The sequence below is a fragment of the Xenopus laevis genome, chromosome 8S, assembly GCF_017654675.1.
Source record: "Xenopus laevis strain J_2021 chromosome 8S, Xenopus_laevis_v10.1, whole genome shotgun sequence".
NCBI lineage: Eukaryota > Metazoa > Chordata > Amphibia > Anura > Pipidae > Xenopus > Xenopus laevis.
Window position 1 is genome coordinate 30,692,058 of NC_054386.1, and position 12,645 is coordinate 30,704,702.

Here is a 12,645-nt window from a genome sequence, read left to right on the forward strand (position 1 = left end):
AGAGACCAAATAGTGGAAAAAACAAACTCACCTCGCATTAGAGAGAGACTGCTCCTATAGCAGGATTTAACCCTTGCAAAGGCTATTACAGTTGCTACCCAAATTGAAACAGCAGTGGCAGAGGCTAAAACTCTCAGTCAGTGAACTGCTGGGAATGTACAGATTGTGAATTCATCACTGTGGCCTAATAATGTACAGTCACAGGCAAAATACAGTGCTTAGGAGAGGGATTCACCTACACTGCAAAACCATACAGCAAATACAAATAGAAATTACTGCTTTCGCTGTGGTTCAACACACCACACTGCAAATCATGTTACATGTCCTGCAAAAGCTAAACGGTGCCGCAAATGCACAAAAGTAGGACATTTTGCCAAGATCTGCCGTCGTTCTGCTAAAGATGTTCATGAAGTCACTACTACAAATGTTACAGTATTAAGTGTGGATAAAGCTGGTACATTTATTCCAGACACGTTTATATACACTGTCAGTGTCAGTACTGCTTCTGCTGACAAGGGACACTCCATTAACCTGATGCTTGATACAGGTTCAGCTGTTTCTATACTACCAAATGATATTTTCTTGAAATACTTTGCAAAAGATCCGCTTGTTGCACCTACCCTGAAACTGGTCAGTTACTTAAAGGATCCAATCCCTGTGCTTGGTTGCTTGCCAGTAGGGATGCACCGAATCCAGGATTCGGTTCGGGATTCGGCCAGGATTCGGCCATTTTCAGCAGGATTCGGATTCGGCCGAATCCTTCTGCCCAGCCGAACCGAATCCGAATCCTAATTTGCATATGCAAATTAGGGGTGGGAGGGAAATTGCATGACTTTTTGTCAGAAAACAAGGAAGTAAAAAATGTTTTCCCCTTACCACCCCTAATTTGCATATGCAAATTAGGGTTCGGATTCGGTTCGGTATTCGGCCGAATCTTTCACGAAGGATTCGGGGATTCGGCCGAATCCAAAAAAGTGGATTCGGTGCATCCCTACTTGCCAGTGACTTTACAATTTGAATCAAATACTGCAAAATGTGACTTTTACTTGGAAGGGATCTCTTTGCTGCATTAAACCTACAATTAGTTGATGGTCTCATTACTACAGCACCAGTGCCTGCCACACAGCCAGTGTCTAAAATTTCACCACAAAGCAATACTTCAATGGGCTGTGCAAAGAACCTTGTACACAAGAGACCAGATGTAAAACCAGTACCATTTCCTGATTCAGCATGGGAAAAACTTGCTATTGATATTGTCGGTCCTTTTACAGATGCTCCTATAGACTGCAGATTTGCTATAACCTTGATAGAGTATTACAGTAAATGGACAGAAATTGCATTTTTCTCATATAACATCAGCTACAGCAATAACATTTCTGTCTACAGTCTTCAGCAGAGAAGGTAATCCAAAGGAGTTAATATCAGACAACGGACCACAGTTTGTCTCATATGCGTTTGAATCCTTTCTGAGAGAGAGGAACAGGGGCGATCCTGGCCCCTCCACCGCCTGAGGCAGCAGCAGTTGTTGCTGCCCCCCCTCCACCGGAAATTCGCTCTTAAAGTACCATGAGCAGCATTTTTCAATCATCTCCTGCTGAATTATTACATGGCAGACAGATGCGCACTAAGTTACATGTTGCAGACATCAAACTTTCACAAAATACTGTGCTTACAAAATCATCTACTGCTGACATTGTGAAATGTCAACAAGCGAAATGCAAGGCTTATACTGACAGAAAACGTGGTGCAAGAGAAGTGCACTTTCAGCCTGCATCTTTAGTCAGAATTAAGAAACCAGGAATACTGAAACAAGGACAATCTAAATTTACTACACCACTTGAAGTGAGATGCCAGCGAGGACCATACACATATGAACTGTCTGATGGACGCATATGGAATGCAAGTCGTCGTCTTGCTACTGTTAGATATGACTTTGGAGAAGCTCCATTTGATGGACATTTTCCTACTCCTGATCAACTGCAATAGGCCTGAAGAAAGTATAAGGCGTACTGAGAGAATCAGAAAACTACCTGCATGGACCCAGGATTATGTGATGTGAATAATGTATATTATTGCTTTAAGATGCATTGTTGTTTATTACATTTGCCCAAATGCTTTCCTACTATAGGGGGAATATGTGGTGTTTATACAAATGGCCTGTAGATGTCACTGTGCCCAGACTTATACTGTGCATACTTCCTGACAGCTTAAAAGTGAAAGTTACTGTTGTGTAATGGCTGCAAGAGAGCCTGCTAATCATCCTCGGCTACCCAAAACACTATCTCCCATAACCCTGTAATCCCTCACTTGCTAAAAAGTTCAACCCCTTGTACACTAACATGGCAGGATAAATACAATGCAAACTTTATGTATAATACCCAGAACACACAGGAGAATAGAATCAGTGGGTATTCCCTGTATAAGGGCAAAGACACATGGAAAGATTCATTGAGGCAAGTCACTGTGACTTTTGAAACAAATCGTGGCAACTGACATACCGCGAATGTTCCGCGATTCATTGCAACGACTTGTACACTAACCTTTACCCACTAAATTGCATCGATAGGTCACAACGATCGTGGGTTTTAAAAAGTCGCAGTGAACAAATTGCTATGTGTGTCTTTGCCCTAACACCCCAAAACACACAGGATGATAAATAGGATGCCAATTCCCTGTTTATTACCCCAGAACACACATCATGATAAATACAGTGCCTATTCCATGTATAATACCCCAGAACACATGGCAGAATAAATACAGTGTCAAGTACATGTATAATACTCCAGAACACACGTCAGGATTAGGGTTGCCACCTGTCCGGTTTTGACCCGGACAACCCGGTATTTTGAGGGGCTGCCCGGGTCTATACTTCTTGCCCGGTTTTCCAAATAAGGAAAACTGGACAGGATTCCCTTGATTGACACGGCGATCGGCCAATCGCTGCGTCATAGCCCCGTTCACTGATGTCATGGACCCGCCCACTGACGTAATAGCCCGCCCACTGATGTCACGGGTCCGCCCACTGACATCAGGGACCCACCCCCTTGCCCGGTCTCAGCCAGACATAAAGGTGGCAACCCTAGTCAGTATAAATACAGTGCTAATTAAATGTAAAATATCCCAGAACACACAGCAAGCTAAATACAGTGTCAGTTTCATGTATAATACCCCCCCAGAACACACAGTGGGATAAATGCAGTGCCAATTCCACATGTAATACCCCAGAACACACAAGGCAGGATAATACAGTGCCAATTCCATATTAAATACACTAGAACACAGATCAAGATACATACAGTGCCAGTTTTATATATAATAACCCAGAACACACAGCAGGACGAATACAGTGCCAATTCCATGTATAATATCCCAGAATACACAGGGCAGGATAAATACAGTGCCGGTTCCATTTATAATACCCCAGAAAACATGGCAGGATAAATACAGTACAAATTACTTTACATGTATAATAACCCAGAACACACAGGATAGGATAAATACAGTGCTAATTAAATGAAAAATACCCCAGAACACACAGCAAGCTAAATACAGTGCCAGTTTCAGGGCTGATCCTATCAAATGTGGGGCCCAATTGGGACCATGTTGGCGGGGCCCCTAGACAAAGTGTTGCTCGCTACTGACACACCAAGTATTTAGGAAAATAAGCATAAAAATAGAAAGGAAAGGGGTAGACAAGGTAAGAGAAAGAGAGGGATGAAATAGGGGCACACAGGGTAAGAGAGAGAGGGAGGAAATAGGAGAGTGGACTGGGCCAATTAGTTTGGGGCAGGCTGGGCCGATTCAGCTTGGGAGCAGGCTTGGTTGGATTGGGGGCAGGCAGGGCCTATCAAGGTTGGAGTAAAGCTGGGCCTATGAGAGTTGGGGGCAGGCTAGACCTATGGAGTTGGGGGATAGGCTGGCTTATCAGAGTTGGGGGTGGGCTGGACCTATGGATTTGGGGATGGCCTGGACTTTCAAAGTTGGGGGCAGGCCAGGCAGCATCATGTGCTGAGGGAAATATTATCTGTGCTGCCCTGTGGTGCGGGGCCCCCAGAGGTGCGGGGCCCTATTGGGCCCAATTGGTCCAATAGGCCTAAGGCCGGCCCTGGCCAGTTTCATGTATAATACCCCCCAGAACACACAGCAGGATAAATGCAGTGCCAATTCCAGGTGTAATACCCCAGAACACACAAGGCAGGATAAATACAGTGCCAATTACATATTGAATACCCCAGAACAGACAGCAAGATACACACAGTGACAGTTTCATGTATAATACCTCCCAGAACACACAGCAGGACAAATACCGTGCCAATTCCATTTATAATACTACAAAACAGATTTTTCTAAACAGCACAGTTCTTCTGCTGCACAGCACTTTAGATATTCATTGGGGAAACTAAAATGAGCTCATTGCTAATGGGTTTCTAATGAACTACAGGCTTTATGGTCATTCCCTCTGTATTTAACATTTAACCTGCTACATGTAGCTGATGCATTAACATAGGGCTCAATGCAAACTAGCGTTTACACATGTATATCAACCCCCACTGGCCCAGATATGTTGTCATCCAAATGTATCTATATAAGTATTTCTTAAATGACCAGTTGGGGACCCCAGGCTGCACAGCAATGGGGAATATTAATAATAATAATTAATTTGAAATCAAGGTTTTTAGACCACAAATAATACACATTTGATTCAATAGATTTATTTTCCAACTTACCAGTTCCACCGACCCGTAATGTTTCCTGCTGAATTCCCCCCGTCGGCAGCCCAGGTCTTCGGAAACGGAGCTAGAACAGAAACGCTTCATCAGTAACACATAGCTGAGCGGGCAGCAATCTCCTACACAGGCTGAGCGCCCGTAACCCATTCCTAGTGAGCAAGCAGAGCAGGGTCGCCTGTTTGCAGGGGAGGCTTCTCGTCACATGCAAATATGTCTGCTGCCATTGTAGCTTTTGACATCAACTGTCTGATGAAAGCCAATTAGCCAGCAATGGAAGGGAAGGGAGAGAAGGGTCTCGGTGGGGATACAGAAGCTTTTCTCCTGGCTTTCTCCTGGGGAAGGTTACAATTTTTGGAGAGCAGAGCCTCACCCTAGAGCCATGTACAGGCGGCCCTGCTTAGTCTACAGATACTCATTTAATTATTGTGTCATTTACAGGCTGGAATGGAATTGCCTCTCCATGGCTTTACCCTCGGGACTGGACAATGTGTACACAGACTCTCTTTAATGAGAAAGGATAGTGCTGGGTCATCACTGCCTCTCCCTCAGTCCAGTACATCCACAATGTGCAACACACACACATACATATATATAACACACACACACACACACACACACACACACACACACACACACACACACACACACACACACACACACACACACACACACACACACACACACACACACACACATATATATAAATATATATATATATATATATATATATATATATATATATATATATTTGTGATCCTGATTTCAGTAAAGCTTATAATGCTCCAAAATACAGTAATGGAATATAAGGAAATGTTCTGGGCACATAATAACTATACCCTCATACTGTACTGTCTAAGGGAATCAATATGGCACCTCTGTCCTCCCTTATGTATAAATATAAACATACAGAGAAGGAATGTTCTGGGCGCACAATAAGCTTTACCCTCATACAGTACTGTCTAATGGAAACAATATGCCAACCACATCCTATATGTATGAATACAAATATGCAGAGAGCTATCAACTTCTCCGTTGCTCAGGATTTTGTGGAGTCCAGCGCTGTATCTAGGGGTAGGCAGAAGAGGCACGTGCCTAGGGCACAACGCTGGGGGGGGGCACTGGGCATATACCTCTTGCCTGCATACCCCTAGTCCTGGCTCTCGAGTCCCCCGGTGTTGCCCACTCTTCTCCACTCCCTGATTTCTCTGGCTCCCAGCCCCATTGTTATAACGTACTTGTGCATGCGCATGGGGCGGGGTAGATCGAGTTTGCCAGCTGGTTAACTAGGGTGCGCAGCCCTGGTGGGGTCCCTGCACAGAAATATACGATATTTATTTTTGCGTGGCCTTGGAAATATTAATAATTAAGATATTTTAAAACCAAATTCATCTTGTAGACCCTACTGGTGACTTGTGAAGCCCAATAATACATCCCCCCATATGTAATTTAAGGCACTTAGTTTGCCCAGGAGCAGTCACGCATAGCAACTAAAAAGATGTTTGCTTTTAAACAGGTGACTAGTAAATGCTACCTGCTAATTGGTTGCTATGGGTTACTTTCCCTGGGCAAACTAAGTGTCTTTTATTACATAGCCCCCATTATTCTCTGTAAAGGGAAAGTGTGACACAGACATAAAAATCTGTATAATAAAAAGCTGCCTTGCAAGGAAATGGTTTCTTAGAATGACAGGTCCCCTTTAACCACAGAATCTTAACATAGACCTGGCTAGATAATTCCACCATCAATCACTCAAAACCATATCTGACTCTCCCTGTCACCTGCAGTAGCACTCTCAGTATTAAGACAGTCTCTCCGAGGTGTCTCATCAGGATCTACCCCATTCTACTTAGCCTCGTTGCTCAGCAACCCTAATGCTAATGTAAAACATGGATCCCATCAAAAGCATTATCCCCCATTGATCTTTATTATTTATTTATGGGTGCCATAAAACAATCGCTGTGGCTGCCGATGATTCGCTTCTTCCCAACCACCCCCCTCCCTCCGGAATCTAATATATATGTTAATTAGGAATTTAGTATACACTTCCAGGATCACTGTAGGAGCTACACATATAGAGTTTTAAATTAGCTGCAATAGGGACATATGATCAATAACCAGTGGAGTGGGCTTAAAGGGCTGATCTTCTTAGTGGTGCAACTATAGGGGGGTCAGACCTTGTGGCTCCAGGGCAGAGGGGGCCCAGTATATAGCTAAGGCCAAATGTATATTAATTCTCCACACTATCTCTCTGAAAAGCCTATGTGTCTTCCCCTTGGTATCTTTATAGAGGCTATAAGCCTTCTGCCTGGGTATATTGAGCCATCTACGAAAATAAGTTGGTGGAGGGCACTCCCAATATTCACAATAGAAAAAAATGTAAATGAGGTGCAAATAGCCCCAGGTAATCCCACAGTCAGTTACCCAAAACAGTATATAGAAATGTAGAGGGGTTGCACTCAATGAGACTTAGTAGACAAAGGTGGTATTAAAATTTTTTTATTTTATAGTATATAGCAAAAAAATATTCTTTACATCAGACAGGCTGGTATATCAAATACAACAGTATTAGCAGAAATATATACATACCACCAAATAACAAGATCAAGGCAAAAAGAGACAAACCACAGGGAGCAGATACACTTGCCAAAAATGAGAACACTCCAACGTTTCGGCACTAAAGCCTTTGTCAAGGGGAATTCTCATTTTTGGTAAGTGTATCTGCTCCCTGTGGTTTGTCTCTTTTTGCTTTGATCTTGTTACTTGGTGGTATGTTTATATTGCTGCTAATACTGTTGTATTTGATATACCAGCCTGTCTGATGTAAAAAAATTTTTTGCCATTTACTATAAAAGAAATTTTTTTTAATACCACCTTTGTCTACTATGTCTCATTGAGTGCAACTCCTCTACATTTCTATATATTGAGCCATCACCCCCAACACACACACATACCCCAGTCCCATGTGGGTAATTCACCTCTTTCTCCACCCCAACCCCATACATAATAATTTCCAAGTTTACATTTCAGGGATTACAAACTAGGGCAGAACACAAAATAGTACAACAATTGCTGCTGGGGGCCCAGTATAGATAGTATAGATGGTTCTTTGACAACGAACCTAAAACATTTAGGGGCCATAAATGTCTAGTTGACCCCATACTAGCTCCTTCTATGTTCCTTCTTTACCAAACTCCTTCTGCTTTTCCATTTCCATATGCCCCACCCCTGAGGAACTGACATAATTTTTGCAGCCTGTGCAACTAAACAAGGGCCCTGTTTAAATAATGGACCAATCCCAACTGCTATAGTACTGTGAAGCTCATTAGTATACACCTTGGCAGCAGTTTAGTAAACAGTAGGGGCCTTGGATAACATTGAGATTCCCTTGACGTCTTCATAAGTCAATATTAAATTGTGATGGAAGCTAGGATTCTAACCTGGAGTCAAGAGCTTTGATTAATGCCCCTTAGGGATGTTGTCAGCCGGCCTTGGCCACCAAGGAGGTAGCGGTTGATTCTTTATGGTATTCTTTATCTTACTTCCAATTACCTTCCTATAGATTGTATCCGTTAGTGCAATATCTAAGTACCCAGCATGGATAAATCACTTAGAGCACCACGGGCCCTGTTGGAAGCTTTGGGTTTGCCACTTATTGTGTCAGTGACTTCTGGAGCAATGTATCTTGCACAGAAAAGAGCTGTAAAGAATACAAGCTTGATAATAACTTCTGTCTGGGACTACATTGGGATACAGTCTGCTCATATCTCATCCTGGTGGGAATCTCAAAAGCTCTGCAGGATCCTGGTGGTAATAGTGTACGGCAGCCCCAGGAGACAACTCTGACAAGAGGAGGTCAGAGCAAACTTGTCAGAATGTCACATAGATATGTATAAACCTTCCAATGATATACAGATAGCAGGAATCTTAGTGGCCATAAAGCAGGGCAGGACTGCTGCTTTCAATGGGGATCAGATAAGATCTATGCAGCCACTGGGACAGAATTCTCTGTTATACAGATAGCTAAAATCTCAACCATAAACCAGGGCAGGACTGCTGCTTCCAATGTGGATCAGATAGGATCTGTGCAGCCACTGGGACAGAATGCTCTGTTATACAGATAGAAGAACAAAGCTAATGTGACAACTGCATCACACAGAAACCCCGATTTACAGGAATTCTTTACACATTCAGCACCATGGACAGAGACAGACCACCTGTCGGAGTGTCCGTACACAGTAGCAGGGCTTGCCTGACCTCCTAATTAACCTTAAATAGGGGTGACATGTTATCAGTCTGGCTCAGCAATCTAACCACTGCCATTTCTGCCATTTATGTATTTATTCTGCTTTTTTAATTTGTAGTACCCGTGGCCCTGTTCGTTTGTATGGGTCATGAAGCTGCAGAACTTTTAATCTGAAAAGCAGAAAGAAACTAGTGGCAGTATATACAAATCAGGATCTACAGAGATTTGGAGAATCAATAGCAATCTGACCATTTCACCTTCATTATGTGTCTCTGCCCTCTATTATATGTTGTCCCTCTGGGGATGACACATCTCCTCTTTGCCCCACTGCACCCAGCCACCAATGATTGTGTACCCAAGTATATTAAATGTCATTGCAGCATTGTAGGGGTGGTTCACCTTTAAGTTAACTTTCAGTATGTTATAGAATGGTTAATTTTAAGCAACTTTTCAATTGGCCTTCATTTTTTTTCTTTTTTATAGTCTCTGAATTATTTACCTTCTTCTTCCTCTTTGCAGCTTTCAAATGGGGGTCACTGACCCCATCTAAAAAAACAAATGCCCTGTAAGGCTACACATTTATTGTTATTGCTACTTTTTAGTCCTCATCGTTCAATTCAAGTCTCTGCTATTCATATTCCAGTCTCTTATTCAAGAAGATGCATGGTTGCTAGGGGAATTAAAACCCTATCGACCAAATGGCTGAAATAGCAAACTGGAGAGCTTCTGATTGAAAACCAACAGTAAATAACTTAAAAACCGTAGATAATAAAAAAATGAAAACCAATTGCAAATTGTCTCAGAATTTCTCTCTCAACACCTTACTAAATGTTAAATAAAAAGTGAACAGCCTATCACTATATAGACACTTCTCAGGGCAACATCCCAAGGCATCACCCTGCAGGGCTGGCTCCGAATACAGAACATTCAGAGAATTATTTGTATCCTATGCAAAAAAGTACTGAACATGCCCAAAAGCGATTTGAATAAAAAGCGACAACCTGAATATGCAAGTGGCCCCGAGGAAGTAAAGGGCCCCGTCATTTGAATATGTGTTTTACATATAGTCCACAGCACATGGCCGAGGGCTTAGTGCCTGATCCGGCAAAGCAAAATCAAAGGGAATACATTATATAGGATACATTGTATCAGGAGTCGTGACTGTGAAACAGGGGTATCAAAGACATATGCAAGGTATTGTGGGAAGGGTGTTGTTCCATCGTTTTAGTAGGACACGTAGAAAGAATCAGCAGTAGAGGGGGGAGACAATAATGCATTTATTGCAATTTTAAATTCATATTTTAATTCATGGGATGAGAGTTTCTTTTATTCTGCAGCATTTCCTATCCAAGTTGATTTCCCCTTTAAATGACTCAATGTTTAAGCAAACAGGCCTGATGAATACCCTGCGGCCTGTCCCTTGACTGCACCGTAAAGAGGTTATTTTTATATTTTGATGACAGGTTCCCTATAAGTTCAGGATGTATAAAGCAGATGCAGCAGGTGTAGCGTTCCACCTCCCACCCCCACATGGGGATTTGGAATATAAGTGCTAATGCCCCAAATTCAAAGGTAAATCTATGTTATTCTCCTGACGGCGCCAACATGGAATGATTTGCCGAATAAAAGCCACGTGGCCCCTTGGAATGGAGTCTGCAAAGGGGAGAGAGAAGGGGGCTTGTTTGGTGTTAACAAGGGAATCATTACTGTAGGAATTGCAGAGGTTTGGCCTCCATTTAGGGGTGCTTCAACTTTAAATAAACTTTTAGTATGTTACAGAATACTTCAGTATCTACTTTTTATAGTTTTTGAAATATTTGCCTTCTTCTGACTCTTTCCAGCTTTCAAATGGGGGTCACTGGCCCCATCTAGAAAATGAATGGTCTGTAAGGCTGCACATTTATTGTTATTGATTCGTTTTATTACTCCTCTTTCTATTCAGGCCTCACCTATTCATGTTGCAGTCTCTTATTCAAATCAATGCATGGTTGCTAGGGGAATTTAAACCCTAGCAACCAGATTGCTGAAACGGCAAACTTGAGAGCTGCTGAATAAAAAGCAAAATAACTCAAAAACCACAAATCAAAAAATGAAAACCAGTTGCAAATTTTCTCTGAATATCCCTCTCTACATAATACTTAACGTTAAATTGAAGGTGAACAACATTCTACGTGAGCCAACACTTTTGTGGTTAGCAGGAAAATAAGCAACACCCAGTTATGCCCAATCTGTTGAAACTCCACCAGTTTTTCAATAAACCCACTCATGTTTCCAGAAATGACTTTTGCTTAGGTGTATTCAGAGTCAGGCTGGGCTGCCCAGGGCCCACTGTGGCTGGGACATCAAGGCAGGACTGGGGGGGGGGTTCTGGGGCCCACTAGGCCTACTAGGCTTTTGCATAACTAGGGTTGCCAATTGGCCCGTAAAAATTTTGCTTGATGCCAATGTTATTTTTAGGGAAAAACCATAAAAATAGGCCGGTATTTTTTTCCAGAAAAGGTGGCAACCCTAGCCATAACCCCCTCCAACACCACCCCCTGCCTGTTGTGTACCTTCTTTCTGCCCGTGATTGGGGCCAGGGGGGGTGGGTGGCTCAGGCAGGTAGTGAGTCTGGGTCAGGTGGGCCAGTATGTTTCCTGTGTCCTGCCAGCCTAGTCCAACCCTACATCAAAGGCTCTCCTAGTGAACTAAAAGACCCTCATCCAAGTTCAGTACTCTCCCTCATGCATACTCAGTGTAGCAAGGAGTGCACAGATCTATACATTGGGGAGACAAAACAACTGCTCACCAAGCGAATGGCTCAGCATAGGAGGGCAAACTCTACAGGACAAAGACAGCTGAGTCTCTGTAGAGTTTACCCTCCTATGCTGAGCCATTCGCTTGGAGAGCAGTTGTTTTGTCTCCTCAATGTATAGATCTGTGCACTCCTCACTACACTGGACTCCGTATACCACATTGCTTTGTATTTCTTTTGGTGTTGGATCCTTTGGGTGTATCAGTTTTTGTCTCAGTGTTTTGCTAGGTTTGAAAAACACAGGGACATGGAGTTTCTCTGACACTCAAGCTACATATGGGATGACTTTTTTTTATATCCATTATAATATTGTCTTTGAATGTGATTTAGAATTTTGCCATAAAAGTATTTGCCTGATGCTCTTACATTACCTTTCTTACCCCTATGTTCCTTTATGAGGGGGCTGCCATATTTGTACAGAATAGTCCGTTAGCATTAGAAACTCTAACTGACAGACTGAGATGGGACAGTCAGGTTGGCAAAACAGTCAGGTTTAGGAATAATTACTTACAAAAGCAGACCTATCAGCAAAAAACAATCATCGTGACCTATATGTAACTTTTAAAGTAGATTAATATTTTGAAAAGTAGATTGAAGATGAGCTGATCTTAACCTGATATGCCCACCAAAGACAGGGGGATATCGGGTTAATCCGATTGGATTACAATGAAGGAAATTGGCGGCAACAGGATGAAGCCTGCAGCAATTAGCTGATGCGGTCCTCGATTGCCAAAAAAATCAAACTTGCCCAATCGATATGTGCCCAATTTTTGGCCTGATAGTGATCGGGGGGAGACCCGTAGGAACTTGGCCAGATTAGCTGCCGAATTGGTCTAAATCAGAAGATTTAATCTTCCATTGTATGGCCATCCTTATTC

The 12,645-nt window shown here is 42.6% G+C and overlaps 1 protein-coding gene across 7 annotated transcripts in view; it reads right to left on the reverse strand.

Annotated features, from left to right (window-relative positions):
- Positions 1 to 12,645, reverse strand: part of garnl3.S (GTPase activating Rap/RanGAP domain-like 3 S homeolog) — a 107,136-nt gene that overhangs the window by 55,620 nt on the left and 38,871 nt on the right. For all 7 annotated transcript variants that reach the window (XM_018232598.2, XM_018232597.2, XM_041575356.1 and 4 more), the window contains one exon: positions 4,728 to 4,797. In XM_018232598.2, the coding sequence (XP_018088087.1) occupies positions 4,728 to 4,797 (70 nt within the window). The remainder of the gene's footprint in view (positions 1 to 4,727; positions 4,798 to 12,645) is intronic.